Here is a 19,612-nt window from a genome sequence, read left to right as displayed (position 1 = left end):
TCGGCGAAAGAGAGGCTAGCCTCTGTCACATCAGCCACTCGTCGCATTACTGGACCCAGATCCGACTCGAGCTGTTGAATTTTTTCCAACAGCTGCTTGGTGTAATTATCCGCCATTGTCTCCTCAGCCTGCAATACCTTGATGTCAGCAAGGGCAGTTCCCTCTGAGTTTTTCCTTCTCCAGCAGCAGTTGGGCAACGGAGCCAAGAACAGTAGTAACATTTCTAGAGACTTTGAGCTGCTGCTCTTTGGAAACTTTCGACTACTTTTCAGCTAACGTGTCTTGCAATGCTTTGAATGCAATTTGCGTCCCGGCAAGAATCTGATGACATGATACAATATTATTAGGGCCAGAGTTTATTTCAGCCTCAATCTCATCGGCATCGGAATCAGATTCCAATGAGTGGGAAGTATAGCAAGGATGATGCTATATTGGAGCCTTTTGGAGAGTTCTTTTTTTTATCCATTATTGTTATATTGTTAATCACTTTAATTCGTAAAAAATCGGTTTTTGATTGTAAACACAAGATATTCACTTGAAACACTTTTGCAACCAATGGGCGCCTTGGAAAGTGAGGTCATAATCAAACCAGCCAATGAGCGCACTTGGATCGTTGTAAACAAGTACTTTTGTTCAGGCCGACGACTTAAGCCTCATCGCCATCTCAAATCACAAAAATAAAAACACACTTTTCAACACAATAACATATAAATTATACGATTTACACAGCAAAAAATAAAGAGAAATTGTGTTTGGTCGCGTCAGCACTCCGGTATATGCGTTCAATTTTGAGTTTTTTTTTTATAAATTTGCGCGAACGGATGACAAAACGTCAGTCGATCATTATTAGAACATCAGTGATGAGATGATTGCGTTGAAAAGGCCAGCTTTGTAAAGCATCTGGAGCTTTCAGCATCAGGACTGTATCTGATATCGTCACCTAACTAACTAACATTATTGATAACACTGAGTCGGATTCGTCTAAGTACCTAATTTTTAATCCGCATCTATGCAGGGCCGGCCCTGTGCAGGCGCACTTGGAGCAGTCTGTTCCGGGCGCCTAGGAGCCAAGGCGCTGCCTAACACAGGGTCCTTGAGGTTTTTACGAGCGCCAGGCTCTGTTTGGCTCAGGGCCAGCCCTGCAACTATGAGTAAAGTCGATAACTTATAATCAATTTATGTCATGGGTAACTAACAACACAGTATCTGAAACTTTAACCTATCTGATTTTTTAATTTTCCGATAGTCATCAAACCTCTTCGATATTTATCAACTATGAACTATCCACTTTGTATTCAAATATATTATTGAACCTAAGTTTACAGATTATATTACCAATCAACTTGATTAAATACAGGGTGTCCATGGTAAAGTGCGCTTACTTCGGGGGATGATTCTTCATGATTTCAGAGGTAAAAAAATATGTAACTGTTTTCGAAATTATAATGTTTTAAGGTAGTTTTTAGGTAAACAAGATGAATTGTTTGTAAAGGAAAATAAATATTCTTCTATGGAAAAATATTTTTGTATGGGAAAATGAACATTGGAATTTCGAAAAAAGTTACTTTTCATTTTTACTTCTACCATCATGTAGATTCACCTCCCGAAGTTAGCGCACTTTACCGGCACACCCTGTATGTCGAATAAATACACTAACTAAATACCTTCAGCTATTAAAGGACTTATATTGCAAAATGCCATCTTCCTAAAAACAATACTAAAATCACTTAGCGACTTTACGCATTCAATATCAACAATTAGTCGACTTTGCTTTATTTATTATTCTATAAGTGTATGTTATGAAGTTTTTGCATGGTATTTGTCTTGGAATAATTCATACTTAATACATTTTTATGTCATGTTAGTTATTATTATTATCCTGAGCCATAATAGCACCATTATTAGTCAATTTTTATTCTCATGTCATTGCTTTCTACAAACTATATAGTTTTATTCTCTTGTCATTGCTTTGTGTATACTTTACATTTTTATTCTCTTGTCATTGCTTTGTATATACTGTAAATTTTTCTTCTCTTGTCACTGCTTTGTATATACTGTACATTTGTATTGTCTTGTCATTGCTTTGTATATACTGTTAGCAGCGCATTCAAATACATAGTTATAGTTTACCAATTGGCCGCCAGAGGCGCCACTCTCATCACTGTCGGCCAATCAGGGATCTACACTTCGCGAGTGGTATGCGGTATGGCCGGCAGAGGCGATGCTGGTTTAAGGCGGAAGCGACTCCCCCCCCCACCTACCAGTCACCCGGGGGACGAGCAAGGATTGCAAGAGATCAACACATTAGCACAGCTACGCTGAGCAAATACAGAGCAAACAAAGTTATTGATTGTAATAGCGTGGAGAGTGTGGAGACAAGACTAATATATTTCATCTCAAAAACATCTATTAGCGTTGTATTATTGCTAACAATAATGTTCATTTTTTTGTGTCATTTCATTTGATCAATATTATGTGAGAAGCACTATAGGAGTAATTTTAAGAATATAAGAATATAAATTATTATATTTAAGTTTTTTTAGCACTTGAAGTGAAATAACACAAAACTGCGCTATATAAATGTATTATTATTATTATAATTTGTGAATCTCAAACATATCAAACATGGGTGTAGAGTGACGTACCCTACAAGGGAATAATGGGACACAGTTCCAGTCCCTTCCCACAAACAGGAACTAATCTGGTTCAGAGATGGGTCCAAGATGGAGGAGGGAACAGGAGCCGGGGTCTGTTTACAGGGTTCCAAGAGGGAATTTAGTATACCTCTAGGAACACATTGTACTGTATTTCAAGCTGAGATGGAGGCAGTCTTAGCTTGTCCACAGGAGAACATACGTATCGGACACAGTAATAAGCGCATATGCTCTGATAGCCAGGCAGCCCTAATGGCAATGGAAAGTAACCGATGCGACTCCAGACTGGTGATGGAATGCAAAACCATTCTTGAAGAACTTACTACCATCAATAAAATAACCCTGATCTGGGTACCAGGACATAAAGGAATTGAGTGCAATGAGCGGGTTGATGGACTAGCAAGGAAAGGGGTGAAAGCATCACTTGCCGGATCCAAGCCGGCCGTAGGAGTAGCAGCTTGCCACACCAAAATACATGTTGAAAGGTGGGTCAAATCCCGGCACTGGGAGGAATGGGAAAGGGCACCCGGAATGATGCAATCCAAAGTACTCGTAAAAGGAACAGACCCAAGGCAAACCAGACAACTAGTCAATATGGACAGAAACTCACTGAGGGAACTGGTAGGACTACTAACGGGACACTGCCATCTCAGGAGACATATGCAGTTGTTGGGAGTGGAAAACACCAACAGATTCAGGAAATGTGAAGAGGATGAAGAGACTCCAATTCACCTTTGGTGCCAATGTCCCATTCTGTTGGGAATAAAGCTCATACCTGGGAAGACACATTGTAGAACCAGAAGACATAGCCACATATCCAATAACAACCCTGGTGAACTTTATAAAAGGGACCGGGTGACTCTTAAAGGAATGAGGTAAAATGGGAGATAGCACAATGGACCTATGGCCTAAGTGCTCACGGGAACTATATATATAAATCGTCTCGGCTCTATAAAAAAATAAAAAAATCGTAAACCCAGCTCGGTAAGTTTTTAATTCCCTAGTTTCTTGCTTGTAATAATAATAATAATAATAATTGGATGACTTGTATAGCTCGGTTTTTGTGCAAAATCACATCAAGGGCTTGTACTACGAGTTTCCCAACACCGTGTATATCAAAACTTTAATTTTAAAAAATTCCTACTCAAAAAATTTATGGGAAAGAAAATATTGTAAAGACTATTCCTGCATAATTAAGCGATATACTTCCACCGGAGATTGTCAAATGAACCAGAAAAAGAATAACTCTCTCAACAATCTGACACAAGTAATCTACGCCACTCAACAAAGGGTAGATGATTTATATTACTGTTTATATATGTATATACTATATATATAATATGTACATTATCACTTGCAACACTATTGCCCTTTTGATGAAGTCTAGCAGTTTACTAGTGTTTCTAACTCCAGATTTTGTTAGTACTTAAATAATTTAAACCTTTTAAAAGTATATTATGTACATGTTTTTGCTTTTAGTGCATTTTTATTGCACAGCATTTCTATTTCGTCCATTTTTAGCCTTTAATAAAATTACTCGTGTCTTGTCGTTCAGGCCAGCAAAGTCCTGCCATCCGAGACCTTCATGCAGTGGTACGCGCGCTGCAAGGAGAACCTGCAAGCGGAGAACAGCGAGCTGACTGCCGAGGAGTTGGCCAAGCTGGCCATGAAAACCTTCAAGGCGCAGCAGCTTCAGCAGCGGGCAGCCGACGCCACACCCAAGAGGAAGCTGTCGCCCACCAAAGAGGACGAGCCTGCGGAAACCGTCAAAGTGGCGCCCAAACAGTCTAAATTAAGCGCGTTTGCATTTCACAAGCGAGCATAATAACATTCGGGATAATTTTGCTAAACAACATTCTGTCAAGCAACAATTTTATTGCTAATCACTTTTATAGTTCCCACATAAGAAATTTTTTTTCAGTCCTTGAAGACTGAAATGAAAATTATTATCAAACTTACTTATTTCGGTTGTCTGTGCTCTGCATTAATCCTTTTCAAAATTGGAACTGATTCTGTTAAGAATTCAGACAAGCAATGAAGTAGGTTTTAATTGTCATTTTCAAAATTGGAACTGATTCTGTAAAGAATTCAGACAAGCGATGAAGTAGGTTTTAATTGTGTCATTTTCAAAATTGGAATGAATTTTTCAAGAATTCAGACTATCCTGTGATTCACGGTTCTGCGCTAGTATCAAAATGGTGATTCCTTTCACTGTCATTTCCGAATAATACGAATTGTAAGATTTTATTTGTAGACATTATTTTCAATAAATTCGCATGCAACAATTCTTAATTTAACAATGTTTATAATAGTTCCATGATATCTCATCAAAATGACAATTCAACACACCTTTAAAAAGTGATAAAACAAACACTAGGTTAAATAATTACCTACGTAACCTTTTTAATCTAGTTTTGGTTTCATCACTTTTCACTTTGTAGGTCAAGATGAATTGACATTTTGATGAGATATCCGGTCACCGTAAATCATATTACGAAATATGTACCTTATCTAGTAGGATTTTTAACAATAAAATATTTAAAAACAATAATTTAAAAGACATTTATTTAATAAGGGTTTGATACCATTCCACCACCTTTAAGTTAAATAAAAATCTAGTTCATAAGAAATAAAATATTCTATTCATTCAATTTTAAGTGGTAAATAATACTAGAAAATTAGTATTCTATACTCCCAGGTAAAAATAGTTTATCATGTTTAATAGTCAGATCAGGCGTTAGCCGGGCGAGGGAAGACTCCTTCAGCGAACATCCTTTGCCACTCGGATCCATGAGGATAGGCAAACTTCTCCAGAGATTCCTTCTTGAACTCCGTGCTGTATCCAGCCATCTGTTGACATTCAAACACCAATATTAGTTTGAAGACTCAATATTAAACGGGCGAAAGTGAAAATAATATTATATCTGATTTATATATTTTCAGAATGATGATAAAATGTGGGAATTGCGGCTGTCCAAATTAAAGCACAAAATATAAAGCTTTTGTGATACAGTGAAACCCAAATGCAAGATTCCCACGCATGATCTTTTGTAATACAGTGAAACCCAAATACAAGATTCCCACGCATCAACTTTTAAAATACAGTGAATCCAAATACAAGATTTTATTAAAATGAGGTTGTCTCTAATTTTTTATATGTTTTTGAAAATGTTAATTTAATTACTTTTTCGATATCTCCAAAAATGATGAAGTTATGAGCTTTCAAATTGAACTAGGGCAAAACAAACAATTGTGACTTGTGACACAATTCATAATTTGTATGGTAGTATTGCCGCGCCACTCATTGTATGTACCGTTACATTACATGCTTGTATTGGCCGCCCGCAAATATCAACACATTGACTGCTTATCTTCGGTACCATTCCATGCTTTCCAAAAGTTCTGTCTGATAAATCAGCGTGCTCTAATTAAAATGATACATCTGTAAATTTGGGAGGCAGACCCACCACACAGCATCCCAAAAGTTGACATAGACCCTGAGAGAAATTGTTTTCCTCAGGGCCTCTTGTGTGGGTTAGTGTAAAAAAAATAAAAATTGAAATTTCGTTGAAGAAGGAAACCTCATTGATTCCTCGTGAAAATTCCCGCAATATTCTTCGTTTCGGGAATATTCTGAGGAATTTACCCATCATCAATTATAAATAATAATTTATGAACCTGAGGGGGCATGTAGCGAGCCTTCTCTACACGTGCGGGGTCGATGAAGTGTTCGTGCTGCTGGTCCACATACTCGATGAGGCGATCTTCCATGGTGCAGGACAGACTGGTGTACTCCCACATCTGCATGTGCTGGACCATCTCGCACAGGCCTACTCCTCCCGCATGGGGGCACACCTTCACTGTAAAGTAGAATTAAAACTTATCAAATGAAGACATTGCACAAACAGTATACCAAGTTAGTTTTTTGACCGCCTACCCTGAATTGTAGATTTGTATCCTAACCATGATGTATTAATCACAGGTGACAGAAATAGAGGGTAAATAATGGCTGCTTTACTTATGAACTCACAATTCTATTATTATGTTTTAGTGTATTTAAAATATATATTTATTTATTTAAATTGATAATATGTATACAAAAAATTTATGTTGTAAATAATAATATATTATTCTCAATGAATTAGAAAGAAACTCATTCCGGGAAAGACGACAATACAAACCAAGAAGAAAACATTTTTCGTAGGCATACAAAGTTGAAACGGAAGATACAGAAGATAATAGTATATATACAGATAATAGTATAGACCGGTCGGTGGCCGAGTTGACATCGCGCTTGGGTCCCACTCAGGCGTAGTGTGTTCAATTCCTCGGCCGGCTAAGTCCTTCATCACAACACAAGCAAAATTTTCAGCTTTCTGTGGTGGTAGTAGGAGATTTTCAAATATTGTCAGGTTATTCGTAACCCGGGAATGTTTGTCTTTCTTTTAATAAAAAAAATTAATAAAAAAAAAATAAAAATTAATACATACATTTAACAAGAGACTCGTAATCATAGAGAGAGAGTATGATATAAATTATAAATACATGAAGAAAGATTTTTTTTTTAAGTTTTATGTAAATAAAGTATCGCTGTTGCGAAAATATCCTTTAACTTGATCGCCGATGCTAAATTTTCGCCGTGTGCCAGCTGATTCTATTTTTGTAATAACTTACTTGTTTTTTTACAAATTATGTTTTTTTTTTTAATTGTGTACCATCTTACCGCATAGTGTGTTTATATGTTTATAAAAATAGAATATAATCTACCGTATTAGTTTCCCCGGAAAAACTAATTATTAGATTTTTTTTAAAGTATCGATATGGATACACTGGTGTTTAAGAGGTTAATGCATTATATAATGTGAAATGTATTTATTAGGTCGCATGTATGCCACTACGTGCTGTTATTGTTATTATTGGGTGCTTTCCTGTTATCTGGAGCAATTATGTTTTCTCTGCTACCTCAAAAATACAATATGTATGTAGATAAGTTTTTGTGAAAACACTTAAAATACTAAGAGGAATGCCTTTTAATCATGCATATTATATTATGTACATACAACACAATCTAATACAGGGTTTTCCAATAAGAGGTGTTATTTTGATATTCAATCGTAAAAGATCAATGGTTTCGTTGCTTGTGTGGCACGTAGCGCCGTCTTGTTGAAAGTAAACGTTGTCCAGATCAATACCATCCAATTCCGGCCATAAAAAATCATTAATCATCTCTCGATAGCGCAATCCATTCACCGTAACTGTTGATCCAGCCTCATTTTCGAAAAAGTAAGGTCCAATGATTCCGCCAGACCATAAACCGCACCAAACAGTCACACGTTGAGGACAGAGAGGCTTTTCAACAATAACTCTTGGGTTTTCCGAGCCCCAGATGCGACAATTTTTCTTGTTGACGAAGCCACCGAGGTGGAAATGGGCCTCATCACTCAAGATGATTTGCATTTGATTCAATCAAGTGAATTTTAATAATTTCAATGCGTTGTTGAAGCGTGTATCGTTCCAGTTTTATTAATGGCGTAGTTTCTACTTGTCAAATGTCAAAAAATGACAGCTTCAAAAGTAACATCTACCGAAATAGCGGGCTATTCAAAATAACACCTCTTATTGGAAAACCCTGTATTTTAGTCAGGTTATTAGATTGGTTTATTTATTATTATGTAAATATTATTCAAACTGACAAGAGAATGGCTTCAGATAACAAGAAAGTACTCATTATTGTTATTGCTGGTGGAAACGAGCACTTTTAAAGTGCTATTGCTACAAATGTAGTAACAAGGACTATTTAATATATATAATATTTCCATCTTCCGAAACACTTACCATTCAGTTTGTGAGCGATCAAGTACACGGAGAGGATCTCGTTGACTCCTCCAATACGGCACGAGTCGATCTGACAGAACTGCATGGCATCGGCTTGCATGAACTGTTTGAACATGACGCGATTAGCGCACATCTCTCCTGTTGCTACGCCAATGTTCAATGGCCTAGCAAAAAATAATTTATTATTGCACATAATAATAGCATCTTACAAAAAAAAATTGTTGTCATTGCACATTATTAATCTTAATTGGCCATTGTGTACATACAGAATCAATTAATTTTGTTGTAATGATTGAATACTGATATTATTTGCCGAATTCATATTTAAAATTCAATAAATCAAGATTAATATCTACGGTGCATATAGATGACTGATTTTATGATCTCAATAACTGATTTTATTTATCAATTAAAGCACTGATACGTATCATTTTTTACAATTATTGATTTTTTTCTTCACAGTCACAGATTAAATATATTTTCATGCAATTATCAAATGTTTTTGTCACATGTCAGGTCACACCTCTTTTCACAAAATACTCACCGTAAAGCCTTAGAAATGGTGGCATGTCCCAGAATATCGTCAGGGGAAGTAGGTTCCTCAATCCACATTGGCTTGAATTCGGCCAAACGCTCCATCCACGTGATTGCTGTCTTCACATCCCAAGCTTGGTTGGCATCCACCATCTATTAAACAACAAAATGAGATACTCTCCCACAATTTATCAATCATATAAATTGTCATTCCATTGAGCTAAATGTGTGAATATTTACCAAGTTGTTTTTGGGTCCAATAGCATCTCGCACAGTTTTACATCTTCTGTAGTCATCTTCGAAATTAGTTCCTACTTTGACTTTGAAACTTGTGAATCCCAGATCTAAATATTTCTTAGTCAACTCCTTGACCAATTCGTCGGAGTAGCCCATCCAACCTGAAGACAAAATCAAAAGATGTTATACAAAATAATCCTGTGTTATAAATTGTTTTTCATTACTTTTAATTTATTGGCTGGGTACCTACCAACTTGTGTTGTGTACGCTGGGTATCCATTCTTAATCAAATTTTCAATTCTCTCCTTTTTTCCCTGTTTGGCTTTTGTAAGAATCTGAATGGCTTCTTCAGGCGTAACAACATCAGTGATGTAACGGAAATCGATTGTTGATACCAGTTCCTATAAATGATAAAATCTACTATTGAATATCATGATAGAAAAAGAAAAATAATTAGGTTTATATTAAATGTGTGGGTGTGTCTGTGAGTGATTGTAACTCTGGTTCAACTTACTCGGATTTGTTTTAAATTTAAGTGGCATTTTCAAAAATGGCACGGATGTGTCAAGAATTCAGACAAGCAATGAAGTACCTACCTATAAATTTTTTTTTTAGTAAATTATTTAAATTCTATATTTGAAATGTGTAATGTATTTTTTTATTAAATTTTTTAGGTTTAATTGGTTCTTGACAAGTTAAGTCAGATTTCGTGATTTTTCAAAAGTATGTGCTTTTTCCATCTTCAATGCAATATCCTATGATTTTTCATAGTTTATATTAATATTGTTGGTAATATAAACTCATGCTTAATAAACTGTTCATGGTGGGGTAATTTTTGGATAGGGCCTGACACGCTTATTACGAATATTTTTTAGGAAAAAACTTTATATTCGCCTTAATTACTATAAAAGAAAACTTTTTGCATTTCGGGCGGCGGAAAATTATGAATTTAAATTTTCAATTGCGTTAACCAAAATTCACTTCGCGAATCGATGCGGCGGCAATCAGCTGCCATTAGGTACGTCACTGTTATGTTGGTATCCCTGATACATTGCGTAGATACGACTATGGCTAACTTCGTGGAAGACAAATGGATTTGTATCACAAACCATGTTACACAAACCTAGCGTAGCCGGTAAACTAGTTGAAAACTGGGATGTTTTTCTTGCCTTGACGCGAGCAGGCGTTATTAAGGGGCACTTTCCTTTGTATCACAAACCATGTTACACAAACCTAGGTATCCCACGAAGATAGCAACGGTCGTATTTAGCTCTTGTTAATGCATCAGTGATACCAACATAACAGTGCGTTCCTAATGTCGCCACATCGATTCGCGATATGAATTTTGGTTTTACGCAATTGAAAATCAAAATGCATAATTTTCCGCCGCCCGAAATGCAAAAAGTTTTCTTTTATAGTAATTAAGGCGAATATAAAGTTTTTTTCTAAAAATTATTCATAATTAGCGTGTCAGGCCCTATCCAAAATTTACCCATGGTGGAATTCCTTTTTTATATTAATGTGTTTATTAGGATTAAAACACTAAAATGCTTGCTTACCGGTTCACAGTTTGTACTTATTATTTATGCAAACCAAAAGCGACATGGTTCTATCTGCCGTTAGAAATAAATTCTCTTTTTTGTTATATGAAACATAAACATATATCTCACAGCAAATTTAATACTATTTTTACCTATAATTATTACGGAGTTAACACTGTTATCAGCATAACAACATTAAAAAATTTCTGGAATAGTATCACTCATCCAAATCTTTTTTCAAGTCACACAATAATTTACTGACCATATTTCAGAACTTGCTTTTTCCAGTAAGTTTACCTTGCCATGCGATTATATAAGAAATAAAGCATTCACATGTATAAAATTTGAGTGTTGTATTTCTTCTACTACAGCGCTTTTAATAATATTTCATTTACCTCAGGTTCCATATCGGCCAACAGCCTCCATACTGGCTTTCCTTCAATGCGAGCCCACAGATCCCAGAGGGCATTAATAATAGCAGCAACAGCCAAATGGGTTACTCCCTTCTCAGGTCCAATCTGAATAAAAAATGCAAACAATAAATATTTTGATAAACTCTTTTTTTGTGAACCCTGGGCAAAGTATGAAAATTGTCACCATAAAGATGGTTGTCCTTCAAGATGGTGGCCATTTTAATAGATCAGAAAAGATTCTTTTTTCAAATGTGAAATCATGGTGTTTATTTGGACTTTCTTAAGGTTGTCGCACACATATCTGCCCCGTACCAATCAGCATCGTCCCAGCTCAAGCTGTTCAGAACTATGTAACTCAATACTGCAATGTACACTAATCAGTATCGTAATAGCATCGCCTCGCCTCGGGAGTCCAAATGAAATGAGGCAAGGCAATATCGATCTGATGCCGAGTTGATATGTGTTCGAAAACCTTTATTCGCATTTTGTAAATATTATGGTACCTAATATAATTTTTTGGGCTAAAAGTTATGTTTCTTTGAACAAATTGTATAGTTCCTTATTTGAAAATTAAAAATGTTACATAAAATGGTTTATAATTAAGTTGGTAGGTATTTAAGTACCTACTTATAAATTTTATGAATTCAGAGGAAATTTTGGTTTAGATTTGTTAGCTAAGATAAAATTAGAAACATTCTTTTTTAGACATGAGATCTACTGTTCACAGTACTACTAGTGTAAATATAGTTTACTATTGAAATTTGTAAACTATAGGCTTACCCATCTCATCTGGGAGTCGCTTGTTAGCAGACGCCAGAACGAGGCGAAGTCGGCGAAGATGTCTGCGGCATTCTTTCCCAGAAGGAACGGTCTCATGGACTGGCAAGCCAAGACTACCACCTCTGTTCCCCTTCCCAGGGTGAAGGTCATCCCGTATCCAACCTTTCCACCATCAGTATTGATAGTCACGTAGGCACAGGAGTAATTGGGGTCAGTATGCTGCAATAAATATATTCAATATATCCAGAGATGTGCTTTATTTCAAATAAATCCATTTCAAATGGAAATGCAAAATGCAAAATGGGTATTTTCCATTTTGCATTTTAAATGCTTTTCTAAAAACCATTTTGCATTTTGCATTTTTAATGCTTTTTTGCAACATTCTTCCTACTATCTCCACTCATCTTTTTTTCATAAGCCTCAAATATCAGTCGGTCCTCAACCTCGCTATGAGAGATAATTTATATTTATCAAGTTGCTCCCTGGTAGGAGCCCTGGCAATTAAGTGATACCATTACAAAAAATACTGATTCAAATACTGAACATGACGCTGTAATGTTAGATAGCAGTTTCTATGTTTTTACGTTGGCAACATTAGTCCCGCGCAAAATTTTTGTAGTTTCATAATCTGTAGTCGTGGTGTAAAGTGGTATATTTATGCGTGGTGTTTTTGGATTTACCATTTATGTAATATGTTTGCTCTACATTGATGTCCATTATTAAATAACAATATTGTTTAAAAATTCTATAATTATTTTAATTGTTTGACCTGAGAAACCATTTTGAATTTTCAATGCATTTTGAAAATAGGTATTTTGCATTTTGCATTTTCAAATGGAAAAACTTTGACCCATTTCCATTTTGCATTTCAAATGGTTTTGGGTACCCATTTTGCACATCTCTGAATATATCATCATCAATCAAAAATATTCATTTCTACTGTGTGCCTGCCGGGTTTAACGCTGGTTCAATGAACTCTGGAACTCGTATTTGCTTTGAATTCAAATGTCATTTTCAAAATTGTAATTGTTTGTTTGAAGAATTCAGACAAGCGATAAAGTACCTATCTATAGTATAATATTTTTAACAGAGAATTATTTTAATTGCCATTTTCAAAAATGGAATTATTTTGTCAAAAATCAGATTATGGTACATACGAATATGTATTTCAGAATTAGATAAGTACACAAATTTGATATTTGTTAAAAATATATATTACTGATTTCTTTGAGTTAGAAAAATGGAGCCAATTGTATCTAAATAAGAGATTGTTTTACATTTTTTCTTCCATCAATTATTATTTTGGAGCATCTATTTAAATAAAGAAGTTTGTCGGTGGCGGGCAGGCGGGCCTACAGGTTTTACTCTGAAATTGGTGAAATTTTGTACACTTGACCTTCAAAGCTAGAGAAAAGTCATTGTCTACACCTGATTTCGAATAACTCTGCGTAAAGCCCAGGCAACGCCGGGGACTTCAGCTAGTAAATTATAATTGGGTTCCTTTTAGCAGTTAAAATTAATTAAAAATTATGTTTGAAAATTTTGTCTGTTTTTTTGAGTTCAAGAAAACAGGGTATTTTCCTTAGTCATTGAAGAAAACTGAGTCTTATTTTGCTTTCTAGGTTTGTATAATACTTCGTGTACAATGTTTATTACCAAGCAGTATTTCAATTATTTTTAAAATTCCTAGTCACTATAAATAAGTGAATAACTTTATAGTTTTAAAATAAATTGAAAGAAACTTTAAAAATACCCCACACAATGCAGTAGGCAGGTACTCTGATTTTATTCATTTGTACTAATAGTATTTGTTATCATACATTTTAAAGCATCCAATGAATTTACATTGAATACATATTTAGAAATTTAAAAAAGTAATATTTGATGGTAGTTTATTACTTACCAAAGCATCGGAGCCGTGTCCCCCGAGTGAGGTGGGGAAACGGATATCCTGAATCTCCACACTAGTGATGTTTAATCCAGTTCTGTTGACAGGCATCTTGACAGGCTTGTGGAGCACAAATAAGCAATACAACTAGCCGGCACACTCACCCAAACCTTTCTGAATCTGTTATCCAAATTAGAAATTCTTTATAGTACACTAAAACCCTTGAAAGACCGCGATTTTATTGTTTGATAGCAGCGCTGAGATACCATCAGCATATGCCACGATAAGTGCTGTCATAATATTATTTTTAATTTATTTTGTAACAAAACTGCTAAATCGATACCTACGCATTATAGCAAATCATAAATTATTTTCCCACAAAATTTTTTGAATCTTGAGAAGCATACTTGCTTAAAATTTCACACTAATCCTAGAATAAAAAAAAAAAAATTCTTCTAGTTATTTATTTATTTCGAAAATAAAAAAAGTAATTAATTTGGCTAAAGTTATTAGTTAACAGTTGAAGTCTCCGGCGTTGCCCGGTTTTTATATGCAGAGTTTTTTTTTATCAGGTGTATACAGTAATTTTCCTCTCATTTTGAACAGATGTGTGCAAAATTATTTTTTATTAAAAAGGTATCCATGTTCTGCTTTAAGGGATGGGAAAAAGGAAATGGATAGTTTGTGGAAAACTCATTTAAAAGTAATGTTACAACTATTCTTTCAATTATACCTTCCTCTTGTTTTGAAGGTCAAATGTGCAAAATTTCATCAATCTCGGAATAAAAGAGTGTCTGCCACAGACACTCTTCTTTATATACACTAGATGAAACCTCCGGAGTTGCCCGGTCTTTGCACACAGAGTTTTTCGAAATCAGATGTAGACAGTAATTTTTCTTTTACTTTGAATGTCAAGTGTGTAAAATTTCATCAAGAAGTATCAAAATTCGGCTTTAAGAGTGACCGGATAAATTATCAAAATGATAATTCATCACATCTTTAAAAAGTTATATAAAGTCATGGAAAATGATGAAACAAAAATTTTGTTAACTGGGTTAAGTAGTTTAGGTTAGGTTAGGTTAAATTTTTTATTTTTTTCATCATTTTTAATGACTTTATATCACTTTTTAAAGGTGTGTTGAATAGTCACTGTGTTGAGTTAGCATGGATTCGGCTAAAATTATTGTGTTATAATTATAATTAATTAATTAGCTATTGTTGTGGGAAAAGGTTGGTTTATAGAAATATTGGAATAAAACTGTACATTTGAATGAAAACCAAACCACAAAGAGACACTCTTCTTTATATATAGATAGATAAGTAATTAGTTATTTCAACAAAGATTGCAACCTAAAAAAACACATAATAATTTTTGGTAACAGGAGGGTTAACATATTGTTGTTTTATTATTATTTGATAGCAGCAGTGAGATGGTATCAACATAATGATAAATGGTATGATTTAATACAATAATGATGTGTGTAGAAGCTGATAATATCATATATGATCTGCTCAACGTGTCCTAACATGGGCCAATAATAATTCAAGAAGAGGAACATAGTTAAGTAAATTGTATCGACATATTATTTATGATCGCTTCTGAATTCAAACACATTTCATACTTATAAGAACCAGAGCTATTTTTTGCATAAAACATTTAAACTTTCAGGTTTTTGAACCCTTATTTCGTGAGTGTTAATTTAAAAAGTCATTCAGGACTAGAATTTGTTACTATCCTTTGTCTATTTTTCAGAATACATGATTCAATTGTGGGAGTTTTTTTGGAATGTGCATATCATATTTCAATGAGTGTTGGGTTCTAAATACATGGGTTCCACTTTTATTAACCTTAACCTTTTATTAAATTAACTTTTATTAATTATTTTAATTTTAATTATTAAATTAATTAAAATTAATTTATTAAATTAAACGATTGGGTGCCAATCGTCGATTCGTGTTTTAACGAAGATTGCCGATCGTCGATTTCCGGCGATTGCGTCAGTCGTGTTCTGATTCGCGCGTACGTCTGTATGTAGAATTCTCATTTTTTCGAAACGCCTGGACTTCGGGATCCTCCTCCGCGTGATTTTAAACCAATATTCTTTAATAAAACACCGAAAAAATCATCGAAATCCTTGAAAATTCAAAGAATTTATGGGGTTTTAAAAAAATATATAGTTTCATAAAAAATAATGTTTTTTTGGTGGCATTTTACAAGCAACTGTATGATTTTTTTTGGCACTCAAACGGTTAAATATTATGAAACTTTGTGTAATCAGCAGGTCTTCTGCAACTGTCTTGGCATTTATTTATTTTTTAAATGCATATCGGACCATTTTACGTAGTGAGACCATTCAGAATGGAATATTTGCTTGAACTGGCTCTAGCTATATTTTTTATAGTGACCAGAGCTAAATGACCAGGGGCTTCCCAACCCTCCTTTCTCATCCTCCCTTTCTAATTCCTTTCTTTCTCTCAGCCACACATCGACAAATTAGAGATAATTCCTTGGCCCCTGACATTTGGGAAATATTATTTTTAAATAAGACATCACACTTTTCATTTATAAGCCTTTTCTAGATACATAACTCTAAAAATAGCATGTCTTGATACTCCTGCTTGCTTACATAATGATAAGATAAACAGTACAAATGAGTAGTGTATTGTATTTCACTACAGAAGAGAAAAATGTTGTTTTACATAAATTATCTCCTGACTGACATTTCTGTAAATAGTTAAAGAACAGCAGTCAATTTTTTTTTAAATATGAATGTCTGAAATACTCGAAACAAAGTAATATTACACGAGACTTCATTTTAAATGGGGAAAGATCCCAAAACACATTAATTGATTGAAACATTTATACTAAGCAATTAAAATTGAAATTGAACAGTTGAACTGAATCATATCAAATATAAACCAATATAACAACACCCCCATACACACAAGCCCTGCATATTTATGGGGGTACATAAAATACTTATATTATGTAATTAATAACTGTACTATATTTCAATATTGTGTAATGTAGTTCGTGTATCTTTTTTTACTAATAAAAAAAAAAAAATTCCTAGCAATCCACTTTAACTTCCACCAACTCATCTGCACTATATAAAGAAGAATAATAATAATGCGATATAAGAAGAAAAAAAAACATATTTATTCAAATCAGTGATGCAAAACCTTTTTAGTCGAAGGGCCAATTTATCAATGTACAATATATGTTTATGGGCCGCAGAGGATACAGCTTGACATGGTTATCTTTGCAGTTGATGGTGTTGTCAGTCTAGATTTTTTTGTTTGTTTATGTATACCGCACAAATGTCCCGACTATCTGGAGCCAGTAAGTATACAGGTTATTAAGGGATGTACTTGACTTACCTTAACCAGTGAATCCTGAAATTATTTGGAGTAAAAAAAGTATATGAAATTTTTGTCTCCGATGACTTTTTGTAATGTATTTTTTTTTTTTTAAACCAAACAATATAAAAATCTTCTGCATGTCATCACTGTTCACCCAGCCGAGTAACCGCCCAACTCCTCATCGATTACATATTTTACTCCAAATAATGTCAGGAATCACTGGATAAAATATGTCAAGAACGTCCCTTAACACCCTGCATATAAAACATAACACCTACGTATTATAAACAAAAAGAGTTGTAACCTTTTTGTATTTTGTAAAACAGTAACCAATTAAATAAAGCAATCATAGAACACCTAAAAATAGTGCCACAGATGAAATATTTTCCATATCCAAGGTCAAACCAATAAATACTGTGGATTTTTATAAATCCGAGCAAGTAAAAAATGTTGTAATTTTGGGCAGCTGGTAAAAATATTGAAGACAAGTTTGTCGCGATAAGCTTTCATATTTTGTAAAGGAGAACAGAAAACTTTAAATATTTTGATCAAACCACACGGAAATCCGAACGATTGCTATTAAATAAGAAATATCAAAAATCTTACTTCTACGTGCTTTGCACATTTAGTAAATATCCACAAAATACCCATTCAGAATATCAATAATACCGCAAACAAAGAAAGCGCCGCAGACGAAAATTTTTCTAGGTGCAAGTTCCAATCAATGAATTATTGCTGTTGATTTTTATTTATTTTATTCAGCAAAGTGGGCTGCACGAAAAACCCACGGGCCACATGAAGTGGGTCCGCGAAATGGGGCCACTAATTTGGTAAATAAATAATAAAAAACGAATAATTCAATAATATTTCTTTATTTTAACATTTTGTAAATGATTTTTAACAATATGATGTAATATTATGTATAAAGATTTATATAAAAATAAATAAATGTATATTTTTATGTTAGTATGTACATGTTTCCTTTTCACATATAGAGTTTTAATTTTTTTTATTTCGAAGGCAGTTTTGGATGCACATTGACATATTATAATGACATAATATATTTACATCGTGGTTAAATTTTAAAACAGTTGTCTGATGTTTGATTTGTAAATTTATACTCTGTTCACCGAAAAATGATATTAAAAATAAAAAGTATAAATAATTCCAAAAACTCAGTTCATAAACTGAATTACATTTTTACCAATAAACCTAACCAAAGAGTACACAAGTCGTATTGCTAGTTCATGGCGCCATCGCGATGATAAACGCTACAAATTTGTGCCTGAGAATGTCACAGGGAAACCAAAAAAACCTAACCTGCAATTCATCACCTTGGAAATTTACTTGAACTGGTTCAGCTGAATCTTGTTTTAATGACGGCGTTTTAATCACTTTTACTACACCGATTTAATCAAATAATTTAGCAAATTTATCAATTTTCTTCTAATTGATAATCACACAACCTGCGTAATTTCAGTCATCATGATTTATCAATATCAATAACATATCTTAATTGGCTCATCAGTGCGGAGCATGCCGTTGATTATTTGAACTAACTTGATGTAATTCATTTTTGAGGTCACTGAGGACAAAATTTTGATAAAATGAAGCCCCAAAGACCCAAAATTATTTTTAGCATGTTCAAATTTCAGTCACCTTCAAAGTAATCTTAGATGCAATGGGCTTAAACTGGATTTACAAATACCCACCATTGTCACAGAAATACATCGATGAGCAAAAAAATTCTTAGAAACCAGATGATTTGAAATCCAAGTTCATTTTTTTGTATATTGTTAAAAAAATTAAAGACTTGGCTTCCATACACAGATATTAGTTTATAATAATATTTTTACTCGCTGAACAGAGCACAGCATTGATAGTTATTGTTATTAAAATTTTCTAAATAAAACAATGTAAAAATAAACACATACATAGCAAATAAAATACAAAGAATTGTGAAAGAAAAATTTGGGTGCATTCAATTAAACTAAACTAATAGGTATTAATCACTAGCGTCATATCACCAAGTAGATAAGATTCTTAACTGTTCTCCATAATTAATAAAATAATAATCTTAATAAATCTAGATTTTAGGATAAAAATAAAATACCACTGACATCAATGCAGAAAAGGAGCACCAATTTTGCTATTTTCAGCAACATTATTTCCATAATGACCTGTGGAATTCCCCACATAACCTGCCAGATTATTTGTTCCATATTATTCAATAAGGAACCGGCGAATCCATAATGAAGCAGTGAAGCGTAAAGATAGCATTCATAGGTATCACCAAGTAGATACAATGACATTATATGACGAGTCGAGTAGTATCTTATTTACAGCGTCTTTTACAAAATAGCCTTT

The 19,612-nt window shown here is 33.9% G+C and overlaps 1 protein-coding gene and 1 long non-coding RNA gene across 2 annotated transcripts in view; one reads left to right on the top strand and one right to left on the bottom strand.

Moving 5' to 3' along the window:
- Positions 1 to 5,130, top strand: part of LOC149425374 (uncharacterized) — a 31,231-nt gene extending 26,101 nt beyond the window's left edge. Inside the window, exon 7 of the long non-coding RNA XR_016305678.1 lies at positions 4,210 to 5,130. This is a non-coding gene — a long non-coding RNA (uncharacterized LOC149425374). The remainder of the gene's footprint in view (positions 1 to 4,209) is intronic.
- Positions 5,131 to 5,234: 104 nt separating this feature from the next.
- LOC149425373 (mitochondrial enolase superfamily member 1-like) lies at positions 5,235 to 14,041 on the bottom strand. Its single transcript, XM_089651095.1, has 9 exons — positions 13,898 to 14,041; positions 11,995 to 12,213; positions 11,197 to 11,319; positions 9,511 to 9,661; positions 9,264 to 9,421; positions 9,034 to 9,176; positions 8,490 to 8,653; positions 6,333 to 6,514; positions 5,235 to 5,504 (listed from the first exon to the last, which is right to left on the bottom strand). The coding sequence occupies exons 1-9, from the start codon at positions 13,991 to 13,993 to the stop codon at positions 5,385 to 5,387; spliced, it is 1,356 nt and encodes a 451-aa protein (XP_089507221.1). The 5' UTR covers positions 13,994 to 14,041; the 3' UTR covers positions 5,235 to 5,384.
- Positions 14,042 to 19,612: the final 5,571 nt, after the last annotated feature.

This window comes from Hesperophylax consimilis, chromosome 3 (assembly GCF_061612785.1).
Source record: "Hesperophylax consimilis isolate HC1 chromosome 3, BYU_Hcon_1.0, whole genome shotgun sequence".
Lineage (NCBI taxonomy): Eukaryota > Metazoa > Arthropoda > Insecta > Trichoptera > Limnephilidae > Hesperophylax > Hesperophylax consimilis.
The sequence above is the reverse complement of the archived record's forward strand: the minus strand, read 5'-3'. Positions and strand labels throughout refer to the sequence as shown.

What these genes read in the sequence shown, in the direction of transcription:
- LOC149425373 (XM_089651095.1), bottom strand. Translation starts at nt 13,993, where the DNA reads ATGCCTGTCAACAGAACTGGATTAAACATCACTAGTGTGGAGATTCAG. An exon ending in GACACGGCTCCGATGCTTTG is followed by an intron (nt 12,214 to 13,897) that starts GTAAGTAATAAA and finishes TATTTATTGCAG; the next exon opens with CATACTGACCCCAATTACTC. An exon ending in CTCGCTACATGCCCCCTCAG is followed by an intron (nt 5,505 to 6,332) that starts GTTCATAAATTA and finishes GAATGTCAACAG; the next exon opens with ATGGCTGGATACAGCACGGA.